Raw genomic sequence first — 17,637 nt, 5'->3', positions numbered from 1 at the left:
CACCCCTTTTTGACCAAAAAAAAGGGAGTTCCCCCTCTCTCAAGCAAGGGGTGGGAGCACCTATGGGTGCTGCTTTACGCTGGGGGGTTGAGGTGGGTGCAGTAAATACCCACAAACCCGATTTTCCCCAAATTGAGGCAGGGGGGTTCTGGCCACCCCCTGAGGATGTGCTGTGGCAGCCCCCCGGGGGCTCTGGGGGTTGAAGCTCGGCGTGGATTCTCTGATGGCTAATATGGGGTTGAGGCAGCACGGCACCGGGAGCGATGCAGGGGGGTCGGATGTGTTTTGCCCTTTTTCCTGCTGTTTTCAGACCGGGCTGGGCTGGAGCTGCTCAGGGGGCCACAGGGGCAGGCAGGCGGGATGGGGGATTGCCGAAAAGCCTCATTTCCTCAGGAAACGGAGTGAAAGCGTTGGCTGAAGGCTTGGACTCCAGGAATTGGCCCGCGCCGGTGCTTTGGAGCCCCACGAGGGATTTGCAGACCCCCGTGACCGGACCCCCCCTGCATGAGCAGGGACTCGAGCCCGGAGCTGTGAGTTCCAGCCATGTGCGAAGTGCAAAAACAAGGAGGGAAAGGGAGAGGGGAGGAATAATAATAAAAAAAAAAAGTAAGAAAACAGATTTTGCCAGCGATAAAATCCTGCAGTTGAAGCTTTTCCTCCCTGCACGGTTCTCAGGCAGAAGCGCGGGCTCAAGGCGAGCGCTCGGAGGAGATTTTGGGTCTGGAAACGGAGCTTTTTGCACAAGCCAGGAGGGAAGGGGCCTTTTCCCTTCAGCCCTTTGCCATCCCCAGGTGGGTGCTGCAGGGCGGCGGGGTGCTGCTGCCGGCCGCCCCGGTGCACGCGCTCGCCCTCGTGCCTGCGGCTAATGAAACCCAGGCTGCGATCTGGGATCCGGGCAGAGCCCTGGGCTCAATTACTGGTTGTGCAACGGGCGGGCTGCGAAGCTGCACTGCGGCGTTGTCGTCATCGGGCGTTATTGGGGCCGGGGCACGTTGCCACCCCCGGGGCTGTTCGGCCCCTGGATGGCTGAGGACTGGCGCTTTCGTTGCGCTCGCCTTGCCGCAATGCACACTGCCCGTCTGGGCAACCCCGAAATGCTGATTTTTGGGTGGTTTTGTACCATTCCCGTCCAGAGCGGCCTTAGCACCTTGGCTCTCCCCAGTTCTGGCTGCTTTTGCCGCTCTCTGAGCGATGGGGAAACTGAGGCACGGCAGTGCGCTTGGGTGCTGCCAGATCCGTACCGGCTCCGTGTCCCTTTGGACGCGGTGGCAATGGGATGGCAGCGTCCCTACCTCCACCCAAACGGGTGCAGACCCCTGCTCCCCCCCCCCCCCCCCCCACGCACGGTTTGATGCCGGGGAGCGATGGGACGCGAGCGGTGCTGCGGGGCCAGGGAAGGTTTTGGGGTGCCCGCTGTTGTCCCCGTGGGGACAATGCGGCTCAGTGCTCGGTGGCAGGGCCGTGCCAGGGGGGAAGGAAGCGGCGGCGGCGCGATAAGGGCTGTCTGCCAGCCTGTGAGGTTTCCCCTTGTTTTTCTGCTGGGGGCTGAGATAAGAGCTGCCCCCCCCGCCTCGGCACGAGGTAACGCCCGGGAGACGCTGAGCCGGGAGGGAAGCGGCGCTTTGCCCGTCTGCCGAGCCTGTGCGCAGCCCAAACCCAAGGTGCCATCACCTCTCAGCATCAGAGGGACCCCACGGGGTGTTTTTGGGGATGCCGTGGGACAGGGGGCATGTGGCTTGTGGGGCAGGCAGGAGGGTGCGAGTGAGCTGGTAGTCTCGGGGTGACAGGCTGGTTCCCCGCTGCCGGTGCTGCCCGAGTCCCTGGTGAGCCCGGCACGGGGACCCTCTCCCAGTCCTGGGGCCAGGAGCCGATGGAGGAGGAACCAGCGTTATTCCTGGCGAAGGGGAGGTTGCACAACCCATCCCCGGGGGAAGCGAGGCGGGTTTGGGTTCACTCAGCTTTTGGCTCCGGCCGCGCTGCTTTCCGTAACGTTCCTCCGGCGGCTGTTCGGCGCTTTGCTAGCCCGGAGCCATTCAGGTTCCAGCTCCCCGGAGGAGGAGGAGGAGGCTCTTAGGGTGCGTGTTTCCCTGCCGCCGTCCTTCCTCCTCCTCGGCGCAGCCGGGGTGCCGGCCCCCCGCCGCTCAGCCCCTCCGTTTCCCCACCGCCCTCGCAGATGTCGACCTACAAGCGGGCAACGCTGGATGACGAAGACCCCCTGGACTCCCTCGGTGAAGGCGATGGGTACCCCAACGGCTTCCAGGTAGGGGCTCCGTGCGCTTTCTTTGGGGGGGTAAAGGGGAGAATGTAGGTCCTGGCAAGCAGCAGAGGCTTGCCTGGGATGGGTTGTTTTCACCGGGCTGGGCGCCTTCCCCTGGGGCAAAGTCCGGCGTGGGCAGAGCTGTGCTGGCTGCCGGCCCCTGCCCTTTGCTCCCCTCGCCCCTGGCACCCATCGGGGCTGTGCCTCGGGGCACCGGGGCCGTCCCCACCGTCCCCACGACCCAGAGCGAGCGGCGGTGATTGCGGGGGATCCCGCGGGGCCGGACCCCTCTGCTGTTTGCAGCGCTCGGGCGCTCAGCTTTTCTGCTGGCCGAACCCCTTCCTGGCTCGACTGGGGCTGGGCTGAGCAATTAGCGCAGGACGGGAGCTTTGTCCCCGCACAAAGGGGATTAGGCTAATTCCTCACCGAGCAGCGGGAAAGCAGCTTAAAAAGGGCCGCGGGTGGCAGGAAAAGAGCCCGTGGCCGCCAGCGTCCGGCCTCGCTGGTTAAACCGCCCTCGCAGGGAAAGACCTGGGGCTGGAGTGATGCTCTTGGTGCTCACCCTGCTGGCAGCCCCGTAGTCTCTGCCCAGAACAGCGTTTTCCACCCCAAAAGCAGGGCTCTGCTGCTGTTTTGCTGTTCCCGGCACGGCTGTGCCACCGCAGGGAGCTCCGCTTGCCATCGCGTCGGCTCGTGCTTCCTGGGGATGTTTTCCAGCCGAGCAGGAGTATCCTGTTACGGCACTTCCCGACGTCTTGTCCCCCACCCTGTCCCAGCTCGAGGGGGGGGACAGGCACAGGGACCACCCGAGGTGGCCGGGGGGGCTGGGGATTTGGGTGGCACGGGCTAGCAGGTGATCCCGCCGGCCGGCCGGAGCGCTCGCCCCGCTCCCTTTCCTGCCATTGTGCCGCCCTTCCTGGCGGGTTTCTGGAAGGCAGCTGCGGCTTTTCCCAGCCGAAAACGGCGCGTTTTAGCGGGCCCGGTCCATGCCACGGGCTGTAGGAAGCAAATGGATTTGTTAAGGGGGAGGACGGGGGATGCGCCGGTGGGATTTTCCCCAGGTGCCGTCGATGGGGAAATGGCGCTGCTTTTCCCGCAGGTGAATTTCTGCGGCCCGAGGAGCGGCCTGGGGTGCTGGGCGCAGCGCACGCGGCCTGAGAAACAGCTCGTGGTCCTGGTGGCCGTGCTGGCGGCCGTGCTGGCGGCGTGCCTGCTGGGCCTCATCTTCCAGTACAGAGCCCGTAAGTCCCCGCGCCGTGCAGGGACCAAGCCCCTTGGACAGGGCAGGGTGCTCAGCTGGGGGTCGGGATGCCCACCTGCATCCCTCGCCCTAAGGTGGGAGATCTGGGGACAGGGCAGGGAGCCGATGGGATGCTCGGGCATGGGACGGGATGCTCACCTGCATCTCTTGTCCTCGGGCAGGGTTCTGGGGCATGGGAGGGGATGCTCGCCTGCAGCCCTCAGCCCAGGGCGTGATGCTCGAGCACCTGATGGGATGCTTGGGGACAGGACAGTGCTCGCCTGGCTCCCTTCCCCTGGGGTGAGGTGCTTGAGCACTGGGTAGGATGCTCGTCTGCATCCCTCTCGCCAGGGTGGGATGTCTGGGCCCTGGGCAGGATGCATGGGCATAGGGGGGAGAGGCCGCATCCTTTGCTCTGGGGGAGGATGAGTGGGTCCCAGGCAGGATACTGGTGGGACAGGATGCCCTCCCACATCCATCACCCTGGGGTGGGATGCTTGGGCACAGGCTGGGATCCTTGCCCACGCCCCTTGCCCACATCCCTCGCCCCGGGGTGGGATGCTCGGGCGAGGGGCAGGACGCTCCCTTGTCGTCCTGAGCCCGTCGTGCCCACCCCCAGGGCCGCCCGCCGTGTGTCTGTCGGAGGCCTGCATCTCCGTCACCAGCTCCATCCTCAGCTCGCTGGACCGGGCGGTGAACCCCTGCGAGGACTTCTTCGGCTACGCCTGCGGGGGCTGGATCAAGGCCAACCCTCTCCCCGACGGCCACTCGCGCTGGGGCACCTTCAACAACCTCTGGGAGCACAACCAGGCCATCATGAAGCACCTGCTGGGTGAGCGGCGGCGGCACGCGCGGTGCCGAGGAGCCCCGCTAGGGCTGGGGGTGCCAAAGATACGCCTGCAGGGATGTAAGGTTGGATTTAAAGGCCAGCATCAAACCCGCCTGTGAGGCACGCACTGCAAGGACGTTGGAAAGCAGGTCCCGGTGGTGTTTGCTCTCCTGGATGCCCGTGGGATTTCTGAGCGTGGTGCTGCAGCTCTTTGGTGCACGGAGCCGAGCAGGGGAAGGGTCTTGGCTCTGCAGAACCTGTGCTGGTGTCCTTGGGGGCGTTGAAATGCAGGGTTTGCACCTCAGACTGCATACGGAGGCCATAGCACCCTGATGTCACCCCAAGCAGGGAGCTTTCCCTGCTGGTGGAGCTTTTTTTTTGGGTGGAGCTGGCTCCTGGTCTGGCCATTTTGGGGGCTGAAGCCCCCCAGCAGAGGGAGGGACCCCCGGGCTCAGCCTCCGCACGCAAACACTGAAGTGGGGCAGCTTATCCGAGCAGCCGGCAGGAACGGTTTGTTCAAGCTCTGAGCAAACAACTGGCTCCTTATCAGCACTTTCCACTGTGCCGGGCACTGGGGCTGATTATCTGAAAGAGAAGGCTTGGGAAGCGCGCTGTCTTTCGGGAGGGGGGCGGCGCGGGAACGGCTTCGTCCTCAGCTCTTCCCGCAGAAATCTGGCGCTCGCTGCGCCGGGAGAAGGGACCGGGCCTCCAGCCAGGCGGTCGCGCTCGGCATTTCCTTGAATTCCTCGTAGCCGAGGGACCCGGTTAATAAAACCACGCAGCTGGGAAGCCAAAGGTGCAAGCTGTGTCATGAGGAAAGAAAAAAACCTCCAGGGAAGCAGTAATGGGGGGGGGAAGAAAGGATGGTTTTGGAGGCGGAGGAGAAAAATGGGTTTATTGTTCTTTCTTGTAGAAATAAATAATACAGGCCTGGGGAGCGAGCCGGGACTGCCAGCACAGGGGCAAGGGCAGCACAGGGGGCTGGGTGATGCTGGGAACGGCAGAGCTGCTGGAAAAGTGCTTTTTGTTTTTCTTTCTTTATCTCTCTCCTCCAAAGAGCCGGAGCAGCTGCTGCTGGAGGGAGGGGAGATGGGGGCAGGAGGCCAGACGGGGCCAGGGGGACCGGGGGGGCGATCCTTTGGTGCCATTACCCAAAACAGGGCTGAGCGTTTCTCTGGTGGAAGGCTGGGGGCTCTGGCATCCCCTACGGGTTCCGTGAGCCCCCCGCGAGCCACCCCCTGTGCCTCCCGCAGAAAACACCACGGCCAACGTGTCGAGCGAGGCGGAGCGCAAGGCACAGCGCTACTACCAGGCCTGCATGAACGAGAGCAAGATCGAGGAGCTGCGAGCTGCCCCGCTCATGGAGCTCATCCAAAAGGTTCGAGTCCCCTGCAAAATGGGGGGAAAAGCTCATTTATGGGCAGTCCCAGACTCTCTTCTTTCCGGGGCAGAGCATCCCCCAGGGCTGGCTCTCCCAAGGGAGGCAGTGATGTATCGCATGCATGGGCAGGTCTCGCCTCTCCTGGGCTTTTCAGCCTCATCGCAAGATGCTTCCTGCCTGGACGGGCAGCGGTGGGATATTTAAACAAGGGCACGCAGACATTCCTTACCCGAGCCCTCTCGTCCCCAGCTGGGCGGCTGGAACATCACGGGCCCCTGGGCCGGGGACAACTTCAACGCGACGCTGCAGAAGGTGACAGCGCACTACCGCACCTCGCCCTTCTTCTCCGTCTACGTCAGCGCCGACTCCAAGAACTCCAACAGCAACGTCATCCAGGTGGATCAGTCGGGGCTAGGCCTGCCGTCACGGGATTACTACCTGAACAAGACGGAGAACGAGAAGGTAGGGGTGGCGGAGGGTTGGGGCTGTCAGGGAGGCGCCGCGGGTGGGTGACGCTCCCGTCCCCCTGTAGGTGCTCGCCGGGTACCTGAACTACATGGTGCAGCTGGGCATGTTCCTGGGCGGCACCGACGAGGAGGCGACGCGGCAGCAGATGCAGCAGATCTTGGATTTTGAGACCGCGCTGGCCAACATCACCATCCCGCAGGAGAAGCACCGGGACGAGGAGGTCATCTACCACAAAATGACGGCTGGAGACCTGAAGGTAGGAGCGGGACGGGGCTGCCGGGCACCCGGGGCTGGGAAGCGGGGCTGGTGGAGGGGCGACAGCTCCTCCAGGGAAGTCCTAACGCCGGCCGAAACCATCTGGGAAGTGCTTGTGCAATAGCTTGGCCTGTTCTCAGCAGCCAGGTCCCCGGCGGGGACATCCCACCCCGACCTGCTCCTCCCAGCCTCCGGACCGGGGCTGACGCCCTCCCAGCTCTGCTGCCCGCTGTCCAGCTGCAGACGTCAGCCCGGCCACCTCCCCGTGTCCCCAAAGGGGCCATAATGTGCCTCCCCCCCGCCCCGCTGTCAGCGTTTTGACACCCGCCCGGCTTTCTTTTCCTTTGTGGGAGGAAATTGTTTAGTCCCCTCCGACCTTTGGAGGATGTTGCTGCTATGGGAAGTGGCCTCTTCAAAATCAGCCAAATCCATCAAACCGGGGCCGATGTGACAGCCACTGGCTCGGGAGGCGGCTGCCACCCCCGATGGCTCTCGGGTCCGTTGTTGAGCTTCTAACCGTGGCGTTGCTTTTGCAGGAGCTGGCACCGGCTGTGGACTGGATGCCCTTCCTCTCCATGGTCTTCCACCCCGTGGAGCTAAACGAGTCGGAGCCCATCGTGGTCTATGCCAAGGAGTACCTGGAGCAGGTCTCTGACCTCATCCTGGCCACGGATAAATGGTGAGAGCCCCCAGCCCACCTGGAGGGTGCCCGGGGTGGGCCGGAGCGTCCCACTGCCCGCTCACCGCCTCTCGCCGCAGCCTCCTCAACAACTACATGATCTGGAACCTGGTGCGGAAAACCAGCCCCTTCCTCGACCAGCGCTTCCAGGATGCCGAGGAGAAGTTCATGGAAGTGATGTACGGGACAAAGAAGGTGAGAGGGGAGCCCCAGTGCTCCCAAATACCCAGACTCCTACATCAACGCAGCACTGGCAGTTTTTAGCAATCACATTACATCCAAAACCAGACGTAGGGCAGGTCTGGGGCTCACATCTCTGGTGCAGAGCATTGTGCAAGCCCGATCCCGAGGCAGGGTGACGGGGTGGGAAGCGGGGAGGACGCTGGCTGTGCTGTGCCACCGCTGACAGCCACCTCTCGCCCCGTGCAGACCTGCCTCCCCCGCTGGAAGTTCTGCATCAGCGACACAGACAACAACCTGGGCTTTGCCTTGGGGGCCATGTTCGTCAAGGCCACCTTCGCCGAGGACAGCAAGCAGGTGGTACGTCCCCGCTGCCCAGCCAGCAGCACGCGGGCCGGTGTTTGTGTCCACATTACCGTGCTTGCTGCGCGCCGCTGTTCGCTGGGTTTTTCACCGGTCCCTGCCCTGTGCCGTCTCGGCATCCCAGCCTCTTCCTCCCCTCCGGTGCGAAGGGTTTTGCATCGGTCCTTGAACTGGCTCGGGTGGGAAGCCGGCTCTCCAGGCCAAAACGCACCGCCTCGTTTCCTCTAGGCGGAGGAAATGATCGCAGAGATTAAAACAGCCTTCGAGGAAAGCCTGGAGACCCTGCAGTGGATGGACGAAGAGACGAGGAAATCCGCCAAGGAGAAGGTGAGGCGCTGGGAGCAGCAGCGGGGAGGCGAGCCTGTCCTCCCACCCCTGGCATCAAAAGCACCTCAGTCCTTGTCACCCCCAGGCGGACGCCATCTACAACATGATCGGCTACCCGAAGTTCATCATGGACCCCAAGGAGCTGGATAAAGTCTTTAATGACGTGAGTCGGGCGGATGATGTCCCCTGGGTCTCCTTTTTCTCTTTCCCCCGCCTCCACCAGGATGTGCGGGACGTGTGTGCCCATGACCATGGCCCCGGGGCAGCCTTGAGCCCCTCGTCTCCTCCGGAAGGGTCTTGCTACTGTCCTTGGCCCCTCTCTGGGGACTTCCCGGAGAGCTGCAGCCAGTCCTGGGGTGGCCAGGGCCCTTGGGATCCCTGCCCGGACATGGAGTTCCGTAGCAGTGATTCATTGTCCTCCCGAGGCTCCGCAGATGTCGGAGAGGAGGAGAAATGAGAGCGGCCGTAACTCGGCCTCCTGCTGGCTCCGGAGGCTCAGAAGTGAACGCGCCGGGCAGAGGGGGGCCGGGCGACCCCCGTGTGCCACTCACACCTTGCTCTTCCACAGTACGAGGCTGTGTCCGACCTCTACTTCGAGAACGTCATGCAGTTTTACAACTTCTCGGCCAGGGTCACCGCTGACCAGCTCCGGAAACCACCCAACCGGGACCAGTAAGTCCTCTTCCCCACTTGGCACAGCGGGAATATCGTGACGTCCCCTGCCCACTGTGTGGAGCGCTGGGGTTTGGTTTTGCTGGAAACGTGCCCGTTAGACCATGCTGGCTTTGGGGAATTAATCTGGGCTGAGAGCTTTGCGCTGCTGTAAATGGATGGAGCTGGAGCTGGCCTCAGCGCTGGGTTTGTGTTGGCCGTGTCCTTGTCCCCACAGGTGGAGCATGACGCCTCCGACGGTCAACGCGTACTACTCTCCCACCAAGAACGAGATCGTCTTCCCCGCCGGGATCCTCCAGGCCCCTTTTTACACCCGCGCATCTCCCAAGTGAGAGCCTAGGGAAAACAAGGAGGGCAGGATTCCCAAATTTCCTCCTCTCCCCAGACTTGACGCTGAATTTCACGGCTGTGGGGAGCAGCGGCCGCTCTCTAAATCTCAGCATCGCCCTCCCACAGGTCGCTGAATTTCGGTGGTATTGGCGTGGTGGTGGGCCACGAGCTGACACATGCCTTCGATGACCAAGGTATGGGCAGGCCGGGTGGGCGAGCTGGTGGCAGGGGGGCTGTTGGAAAGGCAAAGGGCACGACGTGTTTATGGCAGGCCGGGAGTACGACAAGGACGGCAACCTGCGTCCCTGGTGGAAGAACTCCTCGGTGGAGGCCTTCAAGCGGCAGACAGCGTGCATGGTGGAGCAGTACAGCAACTACACCATCAACGGCGAGGCTGTCAACGGCAAGCACACCCTGGGGGAGAACATCGCCGACAATGGGGGCCTCAAGGCTGCCTACCGGGTAGGGCTGGGGGGCCGGGGCCAGGCGGCGGGGGGCGTGGGGTGGCCGGGGCTGTGCCGTCCCCTGAACCCACCGTGCTCCTCGGCTTCCAGGCGTATCAGAACTGGCTGAAAAAGAACGGGAATGAGGAAACCCTCCCGACCCTCGGCCTCACCAACCACCAGCTCTTCTTCGTTGGCTTCGCGCAGGTAGGTCTCTCAGCCGCAGGCAGGGAGGGTGACGCAGGTTTTTGAGGCTCCTTCCATCTTTGGGGTTCCTTCCATCTGCGGAAGCACGCTTCCAGACGCTGCTGGGAGAGCACGAGAGCAAAGCTGAGGTCTCAGGAGATGCTGTGTGGTGGGTGGAGAACCAAGTCGGGGTGGTGCTGGTTAAAAAGCAAGACGGAGCTGGAGCTGTGTTGGCCCCTGTCCCACCAGCGGGGAGGTCCGCTTTGGCACCGAGCGGGGTCCTGCCGTTGCAGACACCAGCGCCTGTGCCTCTCGCCCCCCGCCTGCAGGTGTGGTGCTCGGTTCGCACGCCGGAGAGCTCGCACGAAGGGCTCATCACCGACCCTCACAGCCCCTCGCGCTTCCGTGTCATCGGCACCGTCTCCAACTCCCGGGAGTTCGCGGAGCATTTCGGCTGCCCCCTGGGCTCCCCCATGAACCCCCCCAAGAAGTGCGAGGTGTGGTGATGGGCGAATGCCCGAGGGAACCGGCTGCTTCGTCCTCTGCCGGCGGCTGAATTTCCCTGGTCCTTTCAAGAGGCTGAAACCACTTCTCTGTGCAGCGAACTGCCCAGCTCCCCACTGGAGCGGCGCCCCACGTCCCCGGTGTTGTCCGAGGTTCGATCCACTGTGAAAACTTCTCTTCCCCTCGCTCGTTGGTGAAACGACTTCGATTTGAGGGTTTTTCTTTCCCACCGTGACCAGGCCGTGTGCCGAGGCACGTGTCCGCAGGCACCGCCTGTATTTACACACGCAGTGCCCAACCCTGATCTGCTGCCCCAGCAAATACCTCTTCCGAGGCGATAAAGGGAACGCCACGGTGCCAGCAGGTTTGGCTGTGTGTCTAAATACACCTGGCATAATACACCTGGCATACCTTCCTCTCTCCAAAGATGCGCACACAAGGATGGAAAGTAGTTTAAGATATATTTTGGGGGGAAATCTATATATATTTTTCATGCATTTTGGAATACACTGGAAAATTTCAGGGAAAATGCATTTAAAAGCCTTTTTTTTTTCTTTTGTTTTTAGCAAAGGATTAGAATATTTATTAATTATCTTTTTTACTTAGTGCAGCTGCAGGGCACAGCACCCTGTGGGGATGGTTCCTTGGCCAGGGGAGCCAGATGTGGCTGCCCAGACTGTGGATGGAACCGGCTGGCCCTGGAGCCCGGGTTCCTCCGGGAGGGACCGTCCCCAGAGGATGCTGATGGGGAAAGGGGGACAGGGTCTGGGGACAGGATCGGTGGAGCCCCCTTAGGGACTCCTGCCAGGTCGCAGAAGGGCTCTGCTGGGATGCTGCAGCTCCTGGGATTAGCTTTAATTTCTGAGTGCAAAGGGAAAAGTTGACGTGCCAAAGATGTAACTGAGGTGGTGATGGCAGGGATGAAGGGCCTGGCTCTGCCTCTGGCCATGGGCATGGTCTGGTTCTGGCCATCCCTGGGTTCACAGAGCCCGAGGCTGGGTGCGCGGCAGCACACAAGGACCGCACTGATCCTGCGTCCTGCCAGCGCCTTTCCCAAGGGCTGTGGCTGCATCTCGGCCAGAGGGGAAGGAAAAGGGAGCCCAGAAAGCAGGAGTGTGGCAAGAGCAGCTGCAGGGAAGTCCCTGCATCCCTCCCGTCCTTGTAAAGGGAGGTTGGCCCCAGCCTCCTGGCCCAGAAGCTTCTCCAGCCACGCACTGGCAGTTCTTGCTGCTGCTTTGCTCACTGCCGTGCCCAGCCCCTACGCCCAGGAACTGCAAGCCCCGAAATCACGGCGTGGCCCCAAACCTCCATTCCTGCAGCGCTGGTTTGGTGCCAGTGCAGAAGCTGGCGGGGATGGGGGCAAGGGGCCTCCTCCGGGGCTTTTAATACTCTTTTTTTTGCGGTTTAGAAAAGAAACCACTGACAGTAGCTCAGGTGCTGCGTGTTGTCTCATGGGGCACCTTCTTGCTGTAGACAGAAAGCAAAGATGTAGAGGGATTTTTAATATTTATATGTAAAAGGAGGGATATGGGGGGGATTTTTTTTGTAACTATTTTTTCACCCTACATGTGGAGCTTATCATAATTGAAATAAATACTTTTTACTGGGTCTGGACTTGCTCATGACTTTTTTTTATTTTTTATTTTTATTTTTTTCTTATAGCAGGGAATGTCTTGTGTCCCCAGTGTGCCTTTTTCTTTCCATCCCTGCTGCGGGATCTACCAAAAGACGAAGCCGAGCAGGCTTTTCCCAGCCTGTGCTTGTCTTCCACCTCTCTTGGAGGCTAAAGCCAGGGTTTTGTGCCCAAAAAACTCACTCTCGCTGTGGGTGGCTATGTGTGTTGTACCTCAGTGGCACAGCCCCACACATCTCCCCAGCAGGGAAGCCTTTCCCAGATGCTTTTCCTTCCTCCCGCGTGAGATTCTGGCCAGCGGGGCTGTGCTGGGATCCAGCAGCGCTGCCCTGCACAGGTTGCTCTCCAAGCAGCCTTATTTATAGCTGCGCGATGCCAGCTGGCTGCTGCCAGCTCCGTAGTGCAGGCCAGCACTAGCTCCCAGGCAGCTTGAGCGTGTGCTCGGTGGCTTCACCGGGCTCTCCCAGAAATTAAAGACCCTGGCCACGGAGAGGGGCCAGCACAGCCATAAAGCAAGCAACTGGCTGAGCACTTGTTTGCCATTTAGCCCTGGCTTGTTATCTGGGGCTGGACTCGGGCTGTGGCCACCTGGTTGTGCCCCATCGGGATGCAGCGGAGGCCAGGAGCTCGTGGAAATGCTTGCAGGGCATTTTTGCTGCAGGCAGGTGTGGAGGCAGGACGGGCAGGACAGCCCGGTGCAGGACATGGGTGCTGCTCTGGCTCCTGGCACTGCTCACTGCGCGTCCTTGCGATCATCACCCCTGTGGTAAGTCGGTAAAAGTTCGCTTTTGCTGTTTTTACTGTGTTGCCTGTCCCAGATTAAGTAGGAATGTAATAAGAGAGCTTGCTTTCAGCTCGCGGGGCTTGGTTCGAGGCCCTTGGTTTCCTGCAGAGCTGCGAGACCAGCGGAGATCTCGCTGGAAATGGTGGCACAAACCCGCAGAGGGCGGTGGAGCCGAGAAAATCGCTGCCTGCGCGCTGCGGCCGGGCTGCAAGGAGTTAGCGACGCCAGGAGCGACACCGGGCTGCGGGTGAAAATTTTTGGCCTGGATCTGGCCCCAGCTGCTGTGTGTTTAAAATGCGGTGAAATGTCGGAAAAGAGAGGAGCAGGAGCGGCGTGGGTGGAAGGCAAAGAGGATTTAAGCACGGAGAGCAGGGCTGGGCAAAGGGGCCATTGCCCAGCTGCAAGAAGCACGGAGGAGGGCACAGCCACACACCCCTGCCTTTCCCACCCAGCGTGTCGCAGGGAGGATGCTGTCAGAGGTGGTTTAGCCGTCTGAGAGGGAAATAATTGGCCTCTGAGGGATGTCCGTGCTCTCTGGGGCTCTTCTCATTTATCCGGGAGTTGCAGCAGCTAGTTGGTCCCTGCCAGCCCAGCGCTGGGCACAGCGGCTCGCGGGTGCGCAATCTCCCTTGTGCGCCCCTAAACTCATCCCAGGAAATTATTTTCCAGTCCCCAGCCTGGTTATATCTATTGTCCTGGCCTCCTCCGAGGGGACAGCCCCAGCGCAGGAAGGATTGGAAGGGCGAGCATCAGCTTGCACCCTCGCGGGGCGAGGGCCTGGCAGGGGGGATGCTGTGGTCAGGGCTCCGGGGCCCGGCGGCAGAGGCCTGCCTGTCTGGGAGGCCGCCGGGGTAGGCGCAGCCGGCAGGAGGTGATTCATCCTGCTCACGTGCCAGTGCCCGGCGTGGGCTTGCCCGATCCTGGGTGGTATTTGCCTTATTTCACGCTCAGCCATGCCCTGGAGGGCTGAGACGTTGGCCGAGGGCTGAGCCCAGGCAGAAGGAACTGGCACGTGCGCCCGGCCATTCCCAAGGAAGGAGGGGAGGCTCCAAGCGTTTTTGCATATTATTTTTTTTGTTTGCATGGTTGGTTTTTTTTTGCCTGGAGGATGTTGGAAAGGGTTCACTGGGGGAAAAGCTGGAGAAGCCCAGAAGGCTGTTGTGCCATGCCCAGGGCATGCGGGAGCCTCCGGAGCAAGCTGGGCGGCCTGGAGCAGGGCAAGCGCCGGCTTTGGCAAGGCCAAGGCCCAAGATGCTGAACCCAGCTGCTGAACTGCTCGTCTCCTTCCCTGCCTGCCCAGGATCCAAACCCCAGCACCCTGCAATAGTGCTGGGGTCACCTGCTGGGACCATCAGGTTCTGGGGCAGCGAATGGGCCAGGAGCTTCTCCTCCTGGCGCCGCTGAAGGAAGGAGGAGAGAAAGCAGGAGGTGGAGAGCAGGTTTCCAGAGCAGGATTCTAAGTCCCACCACGCAGCTTGGAGCAGACCTGGGACCTGATCACAGCTCACCATGGTGGTGGTTCTTACTTCGAGACAAGCAATAAAGAAGCTGCTTAACTTTGCTTCCCCATGGCCATGGCTTTGCTTCTTATGCTCTCCCCTCCAGCAGGACCTCTGCAGAAAACCATCCCTTTTTTCCAGTGACACCCCAAGCCCTACATTCTCCTTTCCCAAGCTCACCAGCAGGTCTGCAGCTCTTACACGCTTTGCCACATGGCTGTGAGCGCGTCTGCCTTGTGTCCATAAGCCTCTGGCTTACTGATTTCGGCAAAGAGGTACGTAAAAGATTGGCGGGACTGAAAACAGTGTTGGTGATGCTCTGGGGCTAGTGCTGAGCGCTGTAAATGCAAGCTGCCCATGATGATACATCAGCTCCCAGGTGCTAATACAGCAGCACGAAAAATAGGAGGAAAAATTCAGTGGAGAGGAACTAGAGGCAGGAGGAAGGGCATGGATCCAGCCAGCACTTGCTCAGGCTTGCCAGAACTGCAGGTTTAGTTGGCCAAATTGTCCTATGCGGGGTAGTATGAAAGAGAGACAAAGTGTCCGTTTTTTGCTGTTAGGAAAACAAAACAAAGCAACAAACAAAAAAACAGAAGTGGCAAAGAGATGTCCTGGGGAGGCATCCGTTCTGTAGGAGCTCTAAGGCAGAGCCGGGAACCTGGCTCCTTTGCACGGCTAGCACACTTTGGAAGACAATATGGTGAACTTTTTAAATTTTTATTTGTATTTTTATTTTTTCCATTCTAAACAGGCAAAAAGGCGTGATATATCTAAAGATACTTGAGCTAGAAGGCTCGTTCACAGCTGTGTTTACAGGCAGCTATTTCTGTAGAACAGAGGGAGCCATAGATGTCAATTTGCTCCTGGTGTGAATTTCCTTCCGCATGAAGGGCTGTACCAGGAGCTGTGCCATGCTGGGAGGCGGTCGATGGAGCACTGCTGGGCACCAACCCCCACGGACCACACGGCTTTGCTTACAGCCTGAAAATTATCACAGCAAACTCTTTGCGAGCCTTCAAAAAGGTGCAGAGGGGGATCTATCTCCCCAGCTCCCTGCAGAGGGAAGTGCTGTGAGGGGGACAGCTCGCCAAGATGTCTGGAGATCTATCAGTTCTTGGGCAACCATGATAAAAATCTGCGTGGATTTAAAAAACAAAACAAACAAATAAAAGCAAGTTAACCAAGGAAATGGTGAAATGACAGAACCTTTAGCTCTGTGTGAGGTTTGGGTTTGGGATCTGGGCTCTGATCAGCAGCCACTCCAGCAGGCAGTAAGCTGCAGAGGAAAGCTTGGTGTGATAAAAACACCTGGAGCCCCCTCTTGTAAATAAATATTTGTTCCTTGCTGCATATGGAAACAGACAGCACTGCAAGTTTCCCTGTTCAGGACTTCTTTATAAGCTTTTTTTTTTTTTTTTTTGTCTTTGCTTAAAAAAAATTAATCAGTCTCCATTTCATCCCATTCCCTGCAAAGCAGTTTGAGATGGAAAGCACAGGGCTGGGGAGGGGAAATAAATAGCGTGCTCATCACCTCCCTCTGCCACCAGCTCCAGTAATAACTCCTGGTGCCCCGCAGCGCGCTTGTGTGGCGTGGCTGCGTCCGCAGGTAGCACCTTAGTGAGTAAGGAACTATTCCGATGGCAGAGCTGCTCCTCCCGGAGCGCTGCGCGGCAGCTTCAGCAGCGTGGCAGCCAGCCGGGGCCTTTCTTCTGCCCCCACCTTGGAGCACCGGCCGTGGCCGAGCCTCGTGGTGCACCGCGGTCCTCTCACGTGCACACAGATGGGTTTCGTGTCCCGCAGTTGATGTGCACAAATCACAGCGTTTTATAATTCGGAGTCTGGGTGGGATCTGACCCAAAAGGAAAAAGTCTTTTTTTTGGGGGTGCTAGGCAGGGTTTTAACCCTTGCAGGCCATGGGTCAACATGATGCTGGTGTCTGTGTGAGTAACAGAGTCCAGCCTCTCTCCCTTAAGATTCAGATTAATAAATAATAATAATAGTCAGGCATTTCTGCTTATTCTGCTTACGTATCGGGCAGTTGCAGACAAGTGGCTAGAGGTGTGTGACTTACTGGGTAGCTTTTCTGCAGTGCCCGGGACCCCCCCGATCTTTCTTGTCGCACAGCTGGCTTTCAGCTGCAGCACCAGTTGCTTGCTAAGTGCCTGAATATGCCACCAAGAGAGCTGTTTACTTTAATAAAAGAAGCTTTTAACTTCTAAGAGTTTATTTGTGATTGCCTTAAAGTGTTGTCTTCCTCCTAAACTCACAGCTACACAAAAGGCACGGCAGAAGGGATGCAAATAAACCCTGGGAAACTTTTCCTGAAGATCTTTCGTGATCAGGTTTTTAACCCGGCCCCGAAGGCTGGCCGCGGCAGCGGGGCACGGGGGCGGCTCTGCGGGCGGGAAGCAGCCGCCGGCCGCCCAAGGCAGCGGCGGGCGCCTTTGGGAGCGCTTCCCCGGGACGTGCGGCGCACCAGGAACATCGACGGGTGCCAGCGCGCAGGAACGAGCCCTGGGGAGGCAGCGGCGAGGGGAGGACAAGTCAGGGCAATCCCGCGGCTGCCGGGAGCTGCTCCGAGGCCCTTTTCACCCTTTTTATCTCGCGGCCCGGGGAGGCGCTCGGCCCGGCAGCAGCCACAGGGCCGTGAGGCGATGAGGGCGACGGGCGGGCCCCTGGCGGGGCGCGAAGGCGGCGGTGCGAGGCCTGCCGCCCGCCTCTCGGTCCCCGTGCCCTGCTCTGTGGGCAGGTGCTGCCCGGTGCGCCCCGCCGATAAGCACACGGGGCCGGAATCCACAAACAGGGCTTTTAATGAAATCTCACGGGACTGCACTGGTCCCCATGGCCGGGGGCGGGCTGCCCTCACAGGTGCCACCCTCACCCTCACACCGCCTGGTGAGGGCCCCCCGGCTGCCCCCTGCCCCCAGGGGCCCGCGGGGCGCTGGCGGCGGGGCCGGGGGCGGCTCTGCGGCTGGGGGGGAGCCCCGAGGCCGAGCGCTGCCGAAGCCCTCCGGAGCCGCTCGGCCGCCGAGCCGGAAGCGCCCGAAGCTGCGGCCTCGGCTCGCCCCGAGAGGCTCCGAAGAGCCCCGAGCGGCTCCGAAGAGCTCCGAGCGCCTCCCTCCTGGGCGGGGATCCCTCCTCCGAGCCCGCCCGAAGCTTCCCGAACTCCCGCACGTCCTCGGCCTCCGGAGCGAGCCGAAGTTTCCCGAGCGCGGGGGTCACGGGAGGCGCCGGGCCGAGCGGGGCGGGGCGGGGGGCGGGCCGGGCCGCAGGACGCGTGCGCCCCGCGAAGGCCTCCGGAAGGAGCCGAGGTTTCCCGAGCGCGCCTCGCTAGCGAGCGCCTCCGGAAAGAGCCGAAGCTCGCCGAGCGCCGCCGGGCCGAGCGGCTCCGGAGCGGCCCGAAGGCGCCCGAGCGTCCGTCCTGCCGGACTGCTGGAGGCGGCCGCGGCGCCATGTTTGATGCTCCGCTGCTCCAGTGAGGAAAATCCGCCGGCATCGCCCGACAGCCGCCGCCGCGAAGGGCGCCGCTGCCCCCGGGGAGGGGCGCCGAGACCCCCCGCCGCCGGCGGCCCATGAGCAGCGCGGCCTGAGCCGCCCCCCCCCC

General features: G+C 61.0%; 1 protein-coding gene across 2 annotated transcripts; it reads left to right on the top strand.

Moving 5' to 3' along the window:
* Positions 1–896: 896 nt before the first annotated feature.
* ECE1 (endothelin converting enzyme 1) lies at positions 897–11,722 on the top strand. Of its 2 annotated transcripts, XM_035344740.1 has the most exons (18): positions 897–1,661; positions 2,174–2,260; positions 3,357–3,498; positions 4,117–4,329; positions 5,580–5,704; positions 5,957–6,169; positions 6,240–6,431; positions 6,967–7,109; positions 7,190–7,304; positions 7,539–7,649; positions 7,881–7,979; positions 8,065–8,142; positions 8,548–8,651; positions 8,869–8,979; positions 9,108–9,175; positions 9,253–9,443; positions 9,536–9,631; positions 9,940–11,722. In XM_035344740.1, the coding sequence occupies exons 1-18, from the start codon at positions 1,365–1,367 to the stop codon at positions 10,114–10,116; spliced, it is 2,562 nt and encodes an 853-aa protein (XP_035200631.1). In that variant the 5' UTR covers positions 897–1,364; the 3' UTR covers positions 10,117–11,722. The 2 variants fall into 2 exon arrangements, with proteins under 2 accessions (XP_035200631.1, XP_035200632.1); XM_035344741.1 differs by lacking the exon at positions 897–1,661 and having other exon boundaries at positions 1,740–2,260.
* The last annotated feature ends 5,915 nt before the right edge of the window (positions 11,723–17,637 follow it).

The sequence above is a fragment of the Oxyura jamaicensis genome, chromosome 21 (genome assembly GCF_011077185.1).
Source record: "Oxyura jamaicensis isolate SHBP4307 breed ruddy duck chromosome 21, BPBGC_Ojam_1.0, whole genome shotgun sequence".
Classification (NCBI taxonomy): Eukaryota; Metazoa; Chordata; class Aves; order Anseriformes; family Anatidae; genus Oxyura; species Oxyura jamaicensis.
This window is presented reverse-complemented; position numbering and strand designations above follow the sequence as displayed.

Bases quoted from the DNA above. Each gene is read 5' to 3' on its own strand.
- ECE1 (XM_035344740.1), top strand. From the start codon at position 1,365: ATGGGACGCGAGCGGTGCTGCGGGGCCAGGGAAGGTTTTGGGGTGCCC. The intron at 2,261-3,356 runs GTAGGGGCTCCG...CTTTTCCCGCAG, and splicing joins GGTACCCCAACGGCTTCCAG to GTGAATTTCTGCGGCCCGAG. The intron at 7,305-7,538 runs GTGAGAGGGGAG...CGCCCCGTGCAG, and splicing joins TGATGTACGGGACAAAGAAG to ACCTGCCTCCCCCGCTGGAA.